General features: G+C 35.3%; 2 protein-coding genes across 2 annotated transcripts; one reads left to right on the top strand and one right to left on the bottom strand.

The window, feature by feature from the left end:
- Positions 1-10,313: 10,313 nt before the first annotated feature.
- On the top strand, positions 10,314-13,110 carry LOC139872956 (protein trichome birefringence-like 5). Its single transcript, XM_071860890.1, has 5 exons — positions 10,314-10,921; positions 11,443-11,635; positions 11,732-11,925; positions 12,075-12,230; positions 12,789-13,110. The coding sequence occupies exons 1-5, from the start codon at positions 10,326-10,328 to the stop codon at positions 13,108-13,110; spliced, it is 1,461 nt and encodes a 486-aa protein (XP_071716991.1). The 5' UTR covers positions 10,314-10,325.
- A 1,132-nt stretch (positions 13,111-14,242) lies between these two features.
- LOC139871357 (eukaryotic translation initiation factor 2 subunit gamma-like) lies at positions 14,243-16,644 on the bottom strand. The gene is made up of 8 exons (XM_071859075.1): positions 16,539-16,644; positions 16,347-16,410; positions 15,898-16,011; positions 15,704-15,806; positions 15,337-15,564; positions 14,981-15,199; positions 14,636-14,896; positions 14,243-14,551 (listed from the first exon to the last, which is right to left on the bottom strand). The coding sequence occupies exons 1-8, from the start codon at positions 16,642-16,644 to the stop codon at positions 14,243-14,245; spliced, it is 1,404 nt and encodes a 467-aa protein (XP_071715176.1).
- Positions 16,645-19,464: the final 2,820 nt, after the last annotated feature.

The following is a 19,464-nucleotide window of genomic DNA, read 5'->3' as shown; positions in this document are numbered from 1 at the left end:
TTCTGCTGTCGAGTCTTGCAGCGCTTTTGTTTCGTTTGTATCTTTGTTTGTCTTTTCATTTATTGATGAAAATACTTTGTTAATGTTATCGTTATTTTAGCCTAAAAAAAAAAAAATTTGGCACTCACGTAGTCACGTGGGGATTTGCTTTTAATTTTTATAGCCCCGCGTGACTTGATTTTAGATGTTCCCGACACGTCAATTTTTCGTCGGTATTTTTTATGGACTGTAATCAAGAAATTCCAATTAATATTGGGCAGATAGGAGCCCATTTATTTATATTTATATTTATATTTATATTTAATATTTATTTATATTTATATTTATATTTATATTTATATTTATTTATTTATATTTATATTTATATTTATATTTATATTTATATTTATATTTATATTTATACTATATACTAATTGACAAAGTGCTCAAATAGTTGTTGCCTAGTCCCATTATTATCCTTTAGCTACTTGTCCGTTTCGCATAATTATTATCCTTTAGCTACTTGTCCGTTTCGCATAAGCAGTTGTACCCATAAGGGGTTCTACGCTACAGTGAATTTATTTTTTTTATTTTTATTTTTATTTTTTTTAACATCCCCCTTATCTCCTTACAACTTTTCTTTTCGCATGAACAGTTGTACCCATAAGGGGTTTTACGCTACAGTGAATTTTTTTTTTTTTTTTTTTTTTTTTTTTTAACATCCCCCTTATCTCCTTACAACTTTTCTTAAAGGCCCGTACAACAACGCGCTCTCGATTTTTTTTTACCTTATTTTTCCCCACAAAATGTCACTCATATTACTTTTTTCTTTTTTTTACTCATAAACATTCTAAGCTGTGTCATATCATGTTACTATCACATTGGCTGAAATTCGACCTTCTCATTGTTAAAATCGAATACAATAAACGGGATAACTAAGTCGTCACTAATTTATAGAAAAACGTATACTTAAATGTCAGCTTCGTAGTCGCTCAAAACCCGCAGCGAAGCGCGGGGCACACAACTAGTTCTTAACTATAGAGTAATTATTAATCATATTCATATTGCATATGTATAGTTATATTATATAAGGAGTAATTTATAATTAATAAAATATAAAATAAAATAAAATATTACTCTCTCCGTCTCATATTAATAGTCCAGTATTTCATTTTCGGATGTCCCAAATTAATAGTCCATTTCCATAAATAAAAAGAATAAGAAGCTTAAGTTCTATTATGCCTTTAATGTATGTGGATAGGATTAAAGGAGAAAGAAAATATTTTTATGACATTTCTTTAAACTGTGTATTTTTTATCTGTGGACTATTAATATGGGACGGAGGGAGTAAATTAAAAGTTGGATTATATGTCTATAACACGTGGGAGCATTCATGAAAGGTATCCACAATTACAAGGGATTAATGGGTCGGCCCGTCACTAATTCAAGGTGTATAAAACCTTGATTAAACTTGAGGTTAAAAGCGTGGGTTGCACGCGCACGATACTCAACCGATAAGACTGCTCTCGCGGTCTCATTTTCATTTATTTAGATCATTACCATTATTATGAATACAACGTTAAACGTAACCTTTAATTAAGGATACATCATATTTAAGTTTATAAATTCTCGTTTAAACTATTGATATACTCATTCTTATCGATCCTATATCAAGTTATTATTTGATTAAGGATCAAGTGCAATAATAAGATGAAGGATGGAATGTTTGATGATTATTTTGAGCCCTGATGATCGTCTTTCACTTTAACAATCAAGTGATCAACCACCCCGACCCGGTCTTGATTGTCAATTAGCATTGTTCACCTTAGCGCAATGTAGAAATCCCTTGGGCAAGATCACAAGTGAAAATTACAAATGCTTGAGCAAATAGCAGAAAATCAACAACCTACAAATGAGAGGCCATGCTCTATATTTATAGCATTCGACATATCCGCGGTCTGCGGATTTCTTAACTATTCGCGGAAACTTAGCGGATTTAATCGCAGTCTTTTATTAAGGCGGTAACATAATCGCTGTACTTATTTTCAGCGGATATTCCATAACTTTGGATTATAGCTCGCGTAATTCTGCTCTTGGCTTTTAGCAAATAAAATATACATATACAATGCTATGTATATGATCAAGTCCCCCAGTTTATTATGATACATCTCGCAAAGCAGATGTATCATGATAAACTCTAAAAATAAAACCGTGCTTCCTTAAAATGTGTTCGCAAGTGATTTTTAATAATTTTTACCACCGAATTATTACCGTTGATTTTACTAAGCTCAACGCATAATTACAACGGTAACTATCGCAAAACTGTCAAATCAGAAACGCTGTAACGGCTAGAAAATTACCGTTTACACGTTGCGGTAATTTTAACCGTTTAAAAGTAATCATTACTCTTTCGATTTCCTCGCCTTGATTTCAATTATAAATAGCTGGATAACTCGCATTAAAAACTTTATGCTTTTCTCCCTTAATTGCTTATTCAATCAAATTCTCCAATTCGTACTCGTGTATTTGCAATTAACCAATTCAACCTTCTAAACCTTCAAATTCAACAGCCGATTTAGTTATTTTTACCACAAATGGCATCTTCATCTTCTGCTAATACTCCTGGAGGCTTTGTGTCATACATGACGGAAGCAAAACTCCAAACTCTTCAGCAATGGTATCCTCCACTTGCTCAGTTTTTTCCTACCGCACCATCAGCGGAGGACAGAGCTAACGCTCCCCCTAAGGGAATGATCACCATCTATGAGTCCGCCATTTTCCAAGGCAATCTATGCCTTCCACTTACTCAATTTTGTCGCAGCGTCTGCGAATATTACAAAATCGCTATTGCTCAGCTGCATCCCAATGCGGTTAATAAGATCATGTTGTTTGAGATGTATTGCAATTCTATAGACACGCAACCACTGCTTAATGTATTTCGCTCTTGCAATAGCCTAGTGCCACACGATGCGGGATGGTTCTCATTCCGCAGCAAACTTGACGTGATGACTTCACCCAAGGACTCTATTGGCAATTGGCGCAGTTCGTTCTTTTTTATCAACGACACCGCACATGTTGATAACAACATACCAAGAAAGTGGTGTACAGATTTCGATGCCACCCTAAACGACAAGATTACTCCAGACGACCTTGAACGAGACATCCTAAAAAGGATCAAGGGTGCAGGGCTAATCCTACGTGCATACTCAAATGTACCGTTGTACATTGGTAGGGTTTCAATCCAGTGGCCTTGGAGCGACTGCAATGCTCTCTTGATTGACCAAGTGAATAATGGTATATCACTTAAACTTTTCGCATTAAATTAATACGTAACATACGTTTCCCCCTTTTTTTATAACCTTATGCGTTTTGGTTTTGCAGTGATTGATCTTGACCTAGTTATGAGGTCAGCAGATATTAGCAGGATTAGACCTGCTCGTCGCTTAAAAAATGGCGATGACGAGATTATTCCTATTAATGAGCCAATCATCAATACGCTTACCATTCCTGGTGGTGATGACCACGGTAAGCGAAAAGCATCAGAGAGTGCTTCCACCCCTCGCAAAAGACGCATGTGCACTACATCTCAACGAGAAACGAGTAAGTGATTTTTCAATTCGCATTATTTTTATATCGCGCTTTTACCATTTTCGCACTATTTTATTGTACTTGCTTATCTCTTTTTCATTGTACTTGCAAACCCAACAGGTGAGGCTACACCGCTCTACAATATTACTGGGAATATCCCCGAGGATATTCTTGAAGAGCCTTGCAACGTAGACTTAACTCTCCCCTCTGACAATGAAACATCTAACCAAGAGGAAGAAGAAGAAGAAGAAGATGCGAATGAAGCAGCGGAAGCAGAACGAGCCAATCGTTTGTACCACAGACTCTGCAAATTCATCCCCAAAAACACACAAGATGAATACCGCAAACTTACTTTTCCTCAAGCCGAGAGACAGCGACTTCATAATTATTACAACGCAATTTGCCTAGCTATCGACAACGTTGATGCTTCAGCGAAATATCCGATGAATATGAGAAACAGGTTAAAATTGCCAATGCGCAACAAAGGAAAGTGCATAAACTCGAGGCTCAGCTTAAAAAAGCTGCGGAGGAAAACGCAAAGCTCAAAAAGAGAGCGGAAGATGCTGAGAATGAATTTACTCAGCTTGTCAAGCATTTGCCGGAATTCGGCGACAAAGTGATGGATTCTAAACCAGTCACTGAGAAGTTGGGACATATGTCCAGGCAGCTAAACTCACTACTCGCTGCGAATGGTATGATCTTCTGTGCGAGCTTGATGATCTTTCTAAACCGCTTCCTTCGGACATGGCGGATGAAATATGTGTCACGGGCGATGCCCGAGAGGCGTTAGCTAGAGCAAAGAAAGAGGATGAGAAAATCATCATACCAGCATTGGAAGAGCTAAGTCAACGCGAGAGCGTTACTCTTGCAGATATTAAAGCGTTGGAGCTTTAAGTTATCTTAGTTAGATTGTAAATATTCACTTCGCAATCATAAATTACGCTTTTTGTAACACTTCGCGCTCTTTCAGCGCTTATTATTATTATTGACATATTTTCATTTCGCAGTTGCAACTTATCGTATTTATATAGCGCTTTACTTTATCATGTATCCATAATTCAGACTTGCCCTTTGCATTTTCCACATTCGCTATTGTGCACATAACAAACGTGTACGTATGCGAAACAATCTTTTATTCATTATGAATCTTCTAAGTCCGACAAATCAGTCTTTGGGCATTTTAGCATTGCGAAGCATCTAAGTATTGGCAAGATCAAATACTTAGAAAATTTTATCCTTTCGCAATATTTACTGCATAACACAAGTGGTCAATTTCATCACTTGGTTTTAACGCATTATTTCATAATATATATTCGCATTACCATAATTTTAAACATGCCATGTTTAGCGAAAACCATGTCATTTGTTAAAAATATCCGCAGAGTTGTAAATATACTTATACAAACATTAATTCAGTGTTAAGAAAATCAAGCAATTGTATTATGCAAAATAAGCACTACGTGTGGCCACACGCAGTATTTTTGCTTTGTATAGAAACAATCACAAACACTGAAACTAACTTTGCTTTATTCATTATTTTTTTCGCAATACAAATTGCAGAAAATAGCATATCAATCGTTGAACATATTTGACTAATCATTCTGCTACAAACTTTCTATTACAGATATTCGCATCATTCATAATTGACTGAATGCCCCTCAACTCCCCTACTTTCGGTCACCGTATTCATGGTACAAAAATGGCTCTTCTTTCGCAGAAGTTAGCGTGCCTATTCCCTTATTAGCAGAGAATTTAACCATGCCATGTATTGTAGAAGGGATTGCGCCAAACATGCACAACAGTTCTCCCAAGAATCATATTGAATCGTGACTGATTTCGCATTATATAAAGATTCAACAAAGCTTTGCGCCTTAGCGTTTCATCGCGATCATCAACTAGCTCAATATGTAATTCTAACTGACCAATAGGCCAAGTTGATTCTCCTGAAAATCCAGCGAGCGAAACCGCAGTAGGTTTCATCAATGCTTTAATGTTTGCAGGCAACTTGCTGAAACATTGCTCATACATTATGTCTACACTGCTACCAGTGTCAACGTGAACTTTCATAATCACAATACCAGTATTCGCAACGCGGCATGAAACCACCACTGGTTTTTCCAAATCCGCACTCAAGTTTGCAGGAGTGAAAGTAATAGCAGGACATTGCCAACTTGCAATTTGTTCAGATATATGAAATACTGAAATTTCACCTTGCACTTCTACCAAATTAATGACCTGAATTCCTCGTTGATTTTCTTTCTTACTGACCATTTTTACCCCAAGATTCTTTACTGCGGGAGCTTTGCGATCAGCAGCGTTTGGCACTTGCGGAGCATTGGACTCTGCCGGCAAGATAATCGCATTCGCAGTGGTTACCGCACCTTGTGCAATTAAATGCTCTAACTTGCCTTGCTCATATGCTTCTGCGATCAGCTCCGCCAAGTCTCTACAATGATTGGTATTATGACTGTAATCGTCGTGGAAAATACAAAACTTGGATTTATCCCGCCTACTATTTTCCCCTAAAGGTTGCGGATCAGGAAAAGACTTAGCAACTCTTTCTTGCAACAGAATTTCCTTAGGCGTTTTTGTTAGCATCTGAATGATATTGAAAGACTCGTTGTTCCATTTGCGCGTGGAATAGCGATTTTCACGGCCATATCCATGGTTATCATTGTGGCCTTGATATCTATCATTCCGCGGATAACCACCACCGCCATTTCGCTGCGGGTATCCAGGACCTAGGTAATTATCGCTATTGCCATCGCGAAAAGAATCATTGTCATCTCGCCAACTTTTATCTTTACCCCACCACACGCAGGGGTGATAGTGCTATCCTCCCCACCTCGAAGATAGTCGTATGTTTCTTGTTGCACTTTAGCGAAAGTCGGCGGGACATCCCTTCGCAATCTTCGCACAAGTGTCGGATGCCGCTGTGGATTAATAGCATGCAAAAAACCAGAGATTTTTTGATCTTCATTTAAACTTGGTATCTTTTGACACTCGTAAATGTACCGCGTTAATAATGCACTCAAGGTTTCTTTGCTGCCTTGTTTAATATCATGACATTCTATATGTGTCTTTTTCTGCGATAAAAGATTCTGAAACTGCAACAAAAATTTATCGCGAAGATTAATGAAGCCAAGAATACTGCGAGCTTGCAGGCTGTGAAATCACTCCCTTGCGGACCCTTGTAAAACCATAGGAAACACTCTACATGCAACCGGTTCATCCCAATTATAGGTGCTTACTACCCCTTCAAATTGCTGCAAAAAATCCAAGGGATCAGTTAACCCTGAATAAACTCCCAATGTCGCTGGCACAATAGGCAGTGTAATAATTGGATAATCATAAATATGCTGGACAAACTTGTCTGCAGCAGTGGTTATTTCAGTCACCTTTTTTGTGCGAGTATCAGTATTGTCCGTGCAAAACTTGGCGATCATATCTTGCAAAAAATTCGGTTGTGTAAACTTATGTTGCATTGACTTAGGCGCAATGCTTCTAAAAGCATCCGCTAAAAAATGTTGAGCATTTTCTCTGCGAATATCATCAGATGCTTCACCCACATCCTCATACCGAGGGAAAGGTGTTGGTGGTCGCCTTCGTTTAACTTGTGGAATTTTTACAAATTCCTCTACATTGTCCAAATCATCAGAAAACTCATTTTCTTCTCTTGGTGCTTTCGCAGTCTTCGAATTATAAACAGAATTTAGAATAACACGTTCATCCGCACCATCGCTATCACTATCGCGATGATCAATGACTAAGTGATCAGCCTGTGATCCAGAATCATTCAGCGGCCATAAGTAAGTTCGCGGTACGCGAGATTCACGACAATCTTTTCTAGCTTGTTCAATATCGGTGCCAAGTACTTTGTCTGCTTTTCCAGCCAAAATCCTTAATCGCTTGCCATCAGCGACGGTTTCTTCGCGATGTTGCTGCAAATTTCTGCGCGCGACCATTTTTTCAGCAGCAACCTTTAGTTGCGAATCAACGTTAACAGGATTGCCACTAGGCGCTTTAACTAGCGATTCTTTCCCTGAACTACCCGCGATAGTATTAACGTTTGCATGCGTACTACTTGACAGAGCATTTTGCAAATCATTAACCAACGCATCATCATTGACAGAACTTCCTGTTTGTTTCGTGTTAGCTGCCATTTTCAACGATCAAATCAACTAAAACGTTTCAGCGACTTCCTGTAAATCATCGGAACAATACACGATTTAAATTAAACCAAGCAATTGATTGTTTGTCAGCACAAAACAAAAAATTTCAAGTTTAATTCATAAAACGAGTCCCACGGATGGCGCCAATTGATCGATCCTATATCAAGTTATTATTTGATTAAGGATCGAGTGCAATAATAAGATGAAGGATGAGATGTTTGATGATTATTTTGGGCCCTGATGATCGTCTTTCACTTTAAAAATCAAGTGATCAACCACCCCGACCCGGTCTTGATTGTCAATTAGCATTGTTCACCTTAGCGCAATGTAGAAATCCCTTGGGCAAGATCACAAGTGAAAATTACAAAGGCTTGAGCAAATAGCAGAAAATCAACAACCTACAAATGAGAGACCATGCTCTCTATTTATAGTATTCGACATATCCGCGGTCTGCGAATTTCTTAACTATCCGCGGAAACTTGGCGGATTTAACCGCAGTCTTTTATTAAGGCGGTAACATAACCGCTGTACTTATTTTCAGCGGATATTCCATAACTTTGGATTATAGCTCGCGTAATTCTGCTCTTGGCTTTTAGCGAATAAAATATACATATACAATGCTATGTATATGATCACATTCAATTGTGAAATTTTCTTTTTCTTTTTCCCTAACAAATATAAGAACTACTATATTGTTATATCTATATATCTATATAATATACAAGATTAAAAGTCATGAGCTTCTTACTGTTCAAAGGGACATTTTTGTCTTTTTTACTTTATTTACTATAACTAATTACACATTTTTTGCCACCATAACTATACATCCTACCACCACCACCACTATGCCTCTTGCTACCACAACCACCACTATACCTCCGACCTCCATCAATACCACTCCGCCACCATTAACCTACTGCTGCAGGCACCATCAACCTCCGACCATTGAAAATAATGATACTAAAGCATATGATGGATGTCGATTATATTTGGTGCGAACAAAAATTCATTCACTCAATCTATCAATTAATAAAATGATAAAAAGGACAATTTTATTAGTATGCAACGGAGTAGTAATAGTAGTTGTTGTATATACGATATCCCGTACACTTTCTGTAATAAGTGATAAAGAAAGGAAATTTAAAATGTTAACATTGAAACAAATAAATAAATTGGAAATAGAAATGATAAGTAAAAAAGGAAAGAAAAAGTAAACGTAAAAGAAAAAGGTCGTGAATAGTGTCGCGACCAATCAGATGCCGCTATGTACTTCCGGCAGTAGTATACAAGGTAGTAATATAATTATTAGTTTTTATTTATTTATATAAGAGATTAATGTATTATTAAAAGTGTTTATCAATTCAAAGCGTTTATTCATAATACAACTATTAACAAGTTATTGTAAGTTATAATCAAATCCATCGATTCTCTACTCCCACTAAAATGTAGTCAAAAAGACTAGTATAGGTGAAAAGTGTGAAAATAGATCCACTTTAAAAAACATTAGCCCAATCTTCAATTTATCCTTGATTTCTCTTCAATAAGACTGTTTCTAACCCTACCTGTAACATTACAGGCACATTTGTACTTTTTGACTCAAAAAGTGCATCTGCCTGTGACATGGCAGTGTCAAATTTTGACCCCCCAATAACCTCAAATGTCAAATGCCAGTGTCAAATTCAGTAGGGTCCACCATAGATTAAAAAAAAAAAACTAATTCGCATTGCGAAAAGTCGGTGGAAGGTTCCAAATATGCTCGACTAAATCCTCGGTGAGTTGGTTGTGTAGATCTCGATCCCTTATTTCTCTTGCGATGATATCTCGATCCCGTCCTCTGTTTCGTATACGTTCCATACCATTTTCCATTACTTCGGTAGTGAATCTTCGATAGCATCAAATCCTTGAGAAAAGTAACTAAAATTTACTGGCATATTATCTCTTTGGAAAGTAGTAATACCTTGCACTATCCGGAGAAATAATTGTATGCGCATGCGAAAACAACGTTTAAATTTTCTTTGTGGATATTTTGGCGTCTCACAAAAGTAATCATTCCACAAACGTTGTGCAGCAACCCCCCGTTCCCTAGGGATGTAACCTCTAACTCTCGGAATAGATGGTGCCGATTCGACTTCGGAATCATCATCTTCTATTTCTTGAATTAATTGAACAATCCGCAAATCTTCGGAGTTAGAATTAGACCCCCGTAACCTCGAACCCATTTGTAAACTAAGAGACTTTTGTGAAGAAAAAAAAATTAGAAAAAAATAGAGCAAGTAAAAATGAATTGTGTGAAAATTGATATGATTGTTGGAGTTTAAATAGGAGTAAAATGGAGTAAAAATTGAATTTTAAAAAAAAAACAAAAAAACGTGTATATATCCGTTGGGTAACGGATATATTACTCCATCCAATCAGATGAAGACAGCACACCATTTAATGCCCGTTTTTTTCAGTTAAATCTTAGACTGACGCCCTCAAGCATCAGAATCTGACGCTCCGTTAATGGCGTCAGGGCGTCACCTACTTGTAAACAGTCTAAAGGAAACAAGAATTAAAAGAACCGAACATGCCAAGTAACGCCCAAAGATGGCAACAGCAATAACTCGAACCCAACAAAAAACACTTCCTATCATCTTCTTACTCACACTATTTCTTGTAACCATTTTCTTCTTTAACAAAAGAACTCTTGATCCCCATTTATCCATCTACACAACCACAACAGATCCATATAACCCACTTTCAGAAACCAAATCTCAAATTGGGTTTAATGAATCTGAACCAATTGAAAAAACCCCAAATCTCGAAACCAACTCAAAAGATTCAGATTTTATCAACGAGAATATAAAAAATAAAACTGGGTTTGTTGATACTGAACCTATAGATGAAAACCCACTTGTTGAAATCAAATCAAATGAAACCGAATTGGTTAATAATGATGACTCAATTTCAGAAATTGAAACAGGGGATGTGGTGAAAACACGTGAATTGGTTAAAAAGAGTGTGGATTGGGGTAGGAATTGTAATATGCATACTGGGAAATGGGTGAAAGATGAAGAATACCCAATTTATAAACCTGGATCTTGTCCTTTTGTTGATGAAGCTTTTGATTGTAACGAAAATGGGAGATCTGACGATGATTATATGAAATGGAGGTGGCAGCCTGATGAATGTGAGCTTCCAAGGTTGGTACTTTTTATGATTATTAGCTTTAATTTTTGATAATGTGATTAATTAATGCCTTTTTTACTTCAATATGTTTAATCATAACTTATTGATTATAGTTGTCTGTTGTACTGTAAACTATAGTGCAGAAATATTTAATGCATATATGAACATTTCATCTGGCATATAGTTCAAACATAAAAGTGTTTTGACTTTCATTTAATAGTTTAAGATACAAGATATATATCTCAATTTTGAGTAAATAAAACGATTTTATGGATCAAAATCAATGTTAGTAATATGTAACGATAATAATGGCGAAAGAAGCAACCTTTAGGTTAGTACATTTTATATGCAACGATAACTAATAGGTAACGAAGTAAATTACAGGTTGAAACATATGCTTAAAAGGAATTTTGGCGTCTTTGGAACAAAATAGAATTGATAATGATGCTAAATGAGGACATTGGTGTATGCCTTATAATGCAATAATCGGTACTATGTACGATTGATCTTTAGTTATGGCTATTTATGTATTTAGGTTCAATGCAACTGATTTTTTGGTGAGGTTAAGAGGAAAGAGATTATTGCTTGTTGGAGACTCAATGAACCGAAATCAATACGAATCACTCCTTTGCCTTTTATATGAAAGCCTTCCTAATAAGAGTAAAATGTACGAAATTCACGGCTACAAAATTACCAAAGGAAGAGGCTATTTTGTTTTTAAATTTGAGGTAACAATACTTCATTTTCCTATCCTTTAACAAGGCAATTATTTCTTGTGGCTGAAAGTACATTGAAAAATAAGGACTAAAGCTATGTTTTGACAGGATTATAACTGCACGGTTGAGTTTTTGCGGTCTCATTTTTTGGTGAGGGAAGGAACTCGAATAAATGGACAAGGAAACTCGAATCCAACCTTATCAATAGACGTAATTGATAAATCAGCTAAACGTTGGAAGAAGGCTGACATTCTCGTTTTTAATACTGGACACTGGTGGGTTCATGGTAAAACTAGTAGGGGGTATGTACACCAATTCTAAAAAAGTCTTTTCATATACTATTATTATTTTCAGATTAATAATAATATTCTTAATGTTATACGTTGATTTTACTCTACCATACATGTTGCATACGCAAGTGTTGAAAATGATAAGAGTGTTGATATTGCAGGAAAAGTTATTTTAAAGAAGGTGAATACGTTTATCCAAAGTTTGATGCTGTGGAAGCTTTTAGGAGAGCGCTGAAGACATGGGGAAAATGGATTGATAAAAATATGAATCAAGAAAAATTGGTATTTTACCGCGGCTACTCGTCTGCTCATTTCAGGTACCGTCTTTCTAGTATCCTTCTTATTTGTAGAAACAGGGATCATTTGACTTCTGGAGTCAAATCAAGATGTGTTCATGTTTCAAGATGCCCAAGGTCTATATGATAACATTTAGCACCAACTAATTCCATTCGTTGATATTTGCTATAACTAGGGTCGTCTCATCAATTTAGAAGCGCGCATGTTCGATACATAAAAAATGGGCCCTTTAACACATTAAATTTTTCAATACGTATAAACTAATCCTTTTTAAGCTCCTGATTCATAAACTAGCTAATTACAATTTATAATCTTTGTCTAAATGATAGTATTCAAAATGTGGGGCCCTTTAAAATTTTTGGTTATTGTTAGGTTGCACACATTGCACATGCTCCAAAACACCTCTGGCTATAATGTTGGAAGTAGTTATCAAAGTTCATACCCGTGTATCTCTTTTAAATGGAATATTGCCTAGTTGACCCCAAAAGTCAAACTTTCCTTCTTTGACATTTCTTCAATTATATCAAGGATAAGAAATAAAATCACCAAACTTCATTTGAACTTTATCATTAGAACAGGGGTGGAGAATGGGATTCGGGTGGAACATGCCACGGCGAAACCGGGCCAATCAAAAGTGGACGAATCACCGAAACCTATCCTCTGAAAATGAAGATAATCGAGGAAGTCATCCACGAAATGAAATTCCCAGTTGTGCTTTTAAACGTTACGAGGTTAACCAACTTCCGTAAAGACGGTCACCCTTCGGTTTATGGCAAAAACGTGACGGGTCTCAAAAAGGTTTCCACTAAAAAGGAGGATTGCAGCCATTGGTGTCTTCCAGGAGTTCCTGATGCTTGGAATGAACTCATCTATGCCACATTAGCCGCTCAAACAAGGTAACCGATTTATGATCAATTTTCATACGATGGTCACAATCAGTTTAAGGTAAGAAATAGTGTTGTTTGTAGTCAAATGTACATGTGTTTTATGACATGGTACATATATATTATATATACACGCAATAGGGCAGCTATATCTCCACCAACAGCTTTATGTAACTTAGGATGTAATATCTATTTAAATATTTAGTTCTTGATAGTTACCAGATACGGAAATCAAGCTGTTTTCATTATAATGTTACATGAAAAAGATTGTAGGGGTTAAGTTATTGTTAATGTTATGTTTGAAAAAGCTATATACAGCAGAATAGCAAATATTGTTATAATATTGTGTCTGACATATTTATTTGTACATGTCCCTCATGTTCCAATAATCAGACAAATCTCAACAACATATCTAGTAACTAAAAAAAGTTGTAAGGTTTTCCCTGTTCGGGTTACCCGGGAAGGGCAAGTAATCCGACCCCATACTCTAGTGTACGCAGCCCATCAGGAATACTCCCTGGCTGTTTCCAACCCTTCCCTGGCCACCCCAAGAATTGAACCTGAGACCTCTTGCAAGGATCTCAGGGCCCCAACCTGAGACCTTTTTTTTTTTTTTTATATCTAGTAACTATTTGATGAATAGAGTTTGTATAATGAATTGAGTAATATAAATATGCATCGGTATGTAAGCAATGGACACCCAAATTCTTGAATATAATTCCCAATTCCTTCCTCCCTTCTCAAAATACTATAAGTTACTAATTAGAGATTAGACCACTATTGTTGTTATCTAACACTAAATTCCAGCACATTATCATAGTGTAATTAAAGTTAACTCAAGCGATCATTATCATTTACAAATGTGATCTATTTATTCCATTGATTGAATGTTCTAATGCAAATTTTTTTATTTTTTTTTTTATTTTTATTTTTTTTTTTAAGTTTCAATTATGCTCTTTTTATAATTGGTAATAAACTAATACTGCATTCAATATAACAGCTAATTTATTATTTACTCTTTATAACAACTTTTTAAAATTAAAATTAAATTAAAATAAACCATTAAATTAAGGACAAACTAAACAATTCATAAATATATCTTAATTCCAACAAAAAGTAAACTCAGACACGTGAGATGGAAGGGAGTACTAAAAACTTGTTGGACAAGGTGGGATCTCAAGTGTTAGACCTGCCAGAATCTGTCCCCAACCGATCAACCGCCAATGATTGTCGATTCTCCTACTCAAGGCAATCTTCTCCCCTTCGCTCGTACAAACAGGTGATGTCAGCTGAAGTTTTGCCTCATCATTCTCAACTACCAACACACGAGCCCCAACCGACATTGATCCAATGTTAAGCATCAGTATCTCAGCCTTGCTTAACTTCGACACCTTCCCTTTCGTTTCCGTTCCTTCCGTCCTCACACCCAGCAGCCGACGCAAAAGAAAGAACTTCACCTGTGCAAAATTAAAAAAAAAAATGTGAAGTTAAAACTGGCATAACAGGCCGGTTAGGTAATATACTAATATATGACTACTCACCTTTAGCTCAACATAAACATCAGGAAGACACCCGACTTCACCAAGAACCTGGCCCACCAGTCGATCGGCACGGGCCAACGTAGGGTCCACTGTGGTTCCAACTCCAATAAGACCTCCAGGTACAGCAAACTGAAGTTCATTCTGCTCCGCATATAGTGAGACGATCCTTGAGTAAATTGGAGTGCACTTTATGTTACCACTCTCGTCTTTCGCAACTATACCGGGACGGACCTCAATAAACTGATTAACCTTCAACACACCCTGTATATACGCATGTATGTTATCAGGAACATTAAACACAATGAAGGCAACATAAAACAAGTTAGGGAAGAAAAAAAAAAGAACCTTGAGGATACTTCCACCAGCAACACCGCCTTTGATGTCATCAATCACAGATCCAGGTTTATTAACATCAAAGGACCGAATTACAGTCATATTCGGTGGAGAAATAAAATTCCTCTTCGGAATGGGAATCCGATTTATTATGTACTCACAAACCACGTCAATATTATACTTAAGTTGAGCGGACACAGGGATAACAGGTGCACCCTCCGCAACGGTTCCCTGATATAAAACAAAAACAAAAACAAAACAACAAGAATATGACATAACAGGAATAACCAATTCATAAGTAGATGAGTTGAAATGACCAACAAATTGTTCATTCAGAATATAATAACGAAAAATGGAAGATAATTAACCTGGATGAATTTCAGAATGGCCTCATGTTGACTAATAGCTACATTCTCTGAAATAAGATCAATCTTATTCTGAAGAATAATAATGTGCGGGAGACACATGATTTCAAGAGCAGCCAAGTGCTCGGATGTTTGAGGTTGGGGACAAGTTTCATTAGCAGCTATAAGAAGTAACGCCCCATCCATGATTGCAGCTCCATTAAGCATAGTAGCCATCAGAATATCGTGTCCCTGTGATGATATAATAGAAATTAATATTTAACTTAACCTATCAATTTAAACATAATGGATTGTAAAGTGTCTAAATTACAAGCACTCATTATCATCAAATCATAAAACAGTTTCAAAGCCTGTTTGGATATATACTTACCGGGCAGTCAACAAATGATACATGCCTCATCAATTTCATCTTCCTGTTTTCGAATCCAGGCACTTCACATGGCGGGTTATCTTCTTTGCCGCTTCCATAGGCCCTGCAACATTATGATACTTTTTTATCAACACGTACGTGAGGCAAAAAACAAATGCAAAGACGTCAATATCTCTCAAAACTTTTACTCTTACCTGTAACACATAGGTCGAGGGCACTTTTCATCTTCACATTTGTATATCTTAGCGTTAGCATAACCAAGCTTGATAGTAATGTTACGCTCCAGCTCATTTTTGAATCTTAACAGTCTGTATATGATATGAATATGAATAATAACCAGGTTATAAAAGGTTCTTTGAAGCATGTATTATAAATCTAAATTTGTCTATTCAACTGAAGGTATTGATATATATATATATATATATATATATATATATATATATATATATATATATATATATATATATATATATATATATATATTGTACTCTGGTTGGGCAAGGTAGAATATATCAATGAAATTACTTATACACAACTAAAAAGTTTATATTCCGTTAATTGAACTCAATAATTTTCAGGGACTTGATATAGCCTATAGACTTATACAGTAAAAAAAAAAAAAAAAAAAAAAAACATATTACACACCTGCACGCCAGATATGGCTTTGACAATTGTTGACTTTCCATGAGCCACATGACCTATAGTACCTGTTATGAAACAAACAAACAAACCAGAAAATCGCTGTACATTAATCTGCCAATACTAATTAATCGCATTTAGCGCACGGCATAAAAAAAAAAAAACAAAAATTCGAATATATCATCAAAACTTATACCGATATTAATCGTAGGCTGCCGAGATATAACCTCCGGCGAAAGAGGATGTAGCGTTGCTACATCCAACTTACTTATGTCCTGCTCCATTAGACCTTTCTTCGCCATATTTCACTTCTCAATATCAAAACCCTAATTCAGAGATTAACAAACTAACCTTAAAAGCAGAGAAAAAGTCGAATTGATCAGAGCGATTGTTAGATGATTTTTCTGTAAATATAATAAACATTTGCTAGGGGTTTAAGTAGGGATTCTATTTTTTTTTTTTTTTTTCTTCTTCTTTGTATTTTGTGTATTAAGTGGAAACTAATTAATTTTGACTAACGACGTGAATATATATATATATATATATCGTGGATCGTAATGGGTAAGTTTGTAATAAGCCGTAGAAAATTTCCTTGTATGTACACCATTACTTGGTCATCAAGTTTGGTCTTACTTGGTAATCAAGTTTGGTAACTAATTAGTTCGTTATCATGCCTATAGTAACGATAACAATTTTACAAATATTCCTCAAGTTTTATACAATTATTCATATGACCCCCACAATATTAAATTATATTCAAATTCCTTCGATTTTTAAGCTTTTGAATTACAGGCTATATTATTTTGTTTATATTAAAATAACATATATACGAATACAAATATACAAGTTAAAAAAAAAATACTTGATAAGTACTTCAAAATATGCTTAGGTTTACGTACAACAACCGATCAAATTTTTTTATGACAATCAAACATCGTTTTTTATTGGTTTGAAAAAAAGTAAATAAATCGTAAGTGCTTTGTTTTTGAAAATCTACTCTTAAAAGTTGTTTACAATTTACAAAATTTGGTGACATAATCTTATACGTAATTAGTACTTTGTCTTCTAACACATGTTATAGTCATAGGCGAAACTACATGGGGCCAGGGGTGCGCCCGCATCCAGTGAATTTTTTTTTCAGTGTAAAAGTTTTGGGTTTCGACTTTGCCTCTGGTGATTTTTTTTTCCCCCGAACTTACATATTTTGCTCTAAAACCTACAAAATTTGCCCAAATGATATTCAAAATGTTGGGCCCTTTAAAATTTTTGATTGTTGTTCAGTTGTACACTTTGCACATGCTTCGAATGTTAGACTCTCTATATTATGGATCTTGTTATCTCATGTCTCATTTAGTATTGAGCTTGGCCCAACTTATATTTGTAGAGTTACTGCCTTTATATTAAGGCATTATTGATCATCAAAAATATTAAGTTTCACAATTTAACTTGGTAATTAGAGCTTAGTTTTTTTTTTTTTTTTTTTTTTTTTTTTTTTTAAACGGCGCAATTTGGAAGCCTTTTCTTGATCGAATCCACCAACTCCAAATCTAGCCGGCACTCCCTATCTTATTTATCGTATGAAATTATCTAGCCTTCTCACCACCTAGCACCTTTTATGCGTATTTTCAAAGACCACCATTAATGTTCCAATGATTTCAATGGCGCAACTTTTCCACAAATATTGCCAAACTTAAATGAAATAAACCCCATCAGCTTTTCTTTCTTAAAAAAAAAAAAAGAAATTTGTCATTGTAATCCTCAACTATTGATAGACTCGCTTGAACCAAAAAAAAAAAAAAAAAAAAAAAAAAGAAAAGAAAAAAAAGCTATTGATAGACTTTGCAATACCGGTAGGGATGGCAATGGCCACCCGATCCGGTGAATATCCACCTGATCCATCCGCTTCGTGATGGATATGGACGAACCTAAATGGATATGGATGAACCAAAATGAATATGGATATGGACATGGATGAAAACTTTCATCCATGGATATATCCATTACCACCCGAAATACATATACAAATACATAAATATATATATATATATATATATATATATATATATATATATATATATATATATATATATATATATGCTTACATATTTACTATTACAAGTTCATTTATCGTTAGATATATATTTTACTTTCAACCTTATAATATATTACAATAAAACACGCATATCTAATAAAATAAACTTACAAATTTCATATTTAATTTTTCATAATCCATGTTTTATAGTAAAATTTAACAAATTTGTTATATTTTCGACAAAGATTAGACATTCTTATGGATAGAATTTAATTATGTCATGTTATATTTATTTCTGTTATACTACCTTTTATTTTAATCGCATATTAGAAAGTATCATAACATTTTTTTAATATCCACTGGATATCCATTAACCCGCTTAATCCACTGGATATGGATATGGATGGATGACCTGAAACTAAACGGATATGGATATGGATATGGATGGATAAAAACTAAATGGATATGGATATGAATGCGGCATCACCCGCTCCATATCCGATCCATTGTCATCCCTAAATACCAGTGGCTCCATACACCGACTGGATTAATATTCTTTCTGTGGAATCTTTCTAAAAAATAAAGAAAAAGGATCTCTCGAAGGCATGTGTACTCATCAACATGCATCCTCTTTTATTTCAATATTAGATTTTAAGATTGCTTTCAATATTTGCTTTGATATTGATATTTCTATTATTGCTTTAAAAAAATTCTCCTATTTTGCTACTGGTGATCGACTGACAAGCCATCTCTCAAAAGCAAATTACAGCCTTTTTATCTTCCATATTTAATTTTTTTTAGTTATTAGAAATGGTGAACTATGACAATAGAACTTGGCAACAATCCAATGGTCTATGGGAGGCACAATTACTTAACATTACTGAAGCTCAAAGTAAGATGTTAGTTCAATATGGTTTAGGCCATGTATATCAAACCCATGCCTATCCGGTAGCTCATTTTATACTTGGGCCACCACTTGTTTTTTGTAACCAACTCAATCAAGCTAGGCTACCACACGCGTTCAACACCACCTTACAGAATCTTGGCTCCTCAGCTTGGAACATGAACACGGGTGCGTATTCTCATCTTA

This window comes from Rutidosis leptorrhynchoides, chromosome 10 (assembly GCF_046630445.1).
Source record: "Rutidosis leptorrhynchoides isolate AG116_Rl617_1_P2 chromosome 10, CSIRO_AGI_Rlap_v1, whole genome shotgun sequence".
NCBI lineage: Eukaryota > Viridiplantae > Streptophyta > Magnoliopsida > Asterales > Asteraceae > Rutidosis > Rutidosis leptorrhynchoides.
Note: the sequence above shows the minus strand (reverse complement) of the source record. Positions and strands in the feature narration are given on the sequence as shown.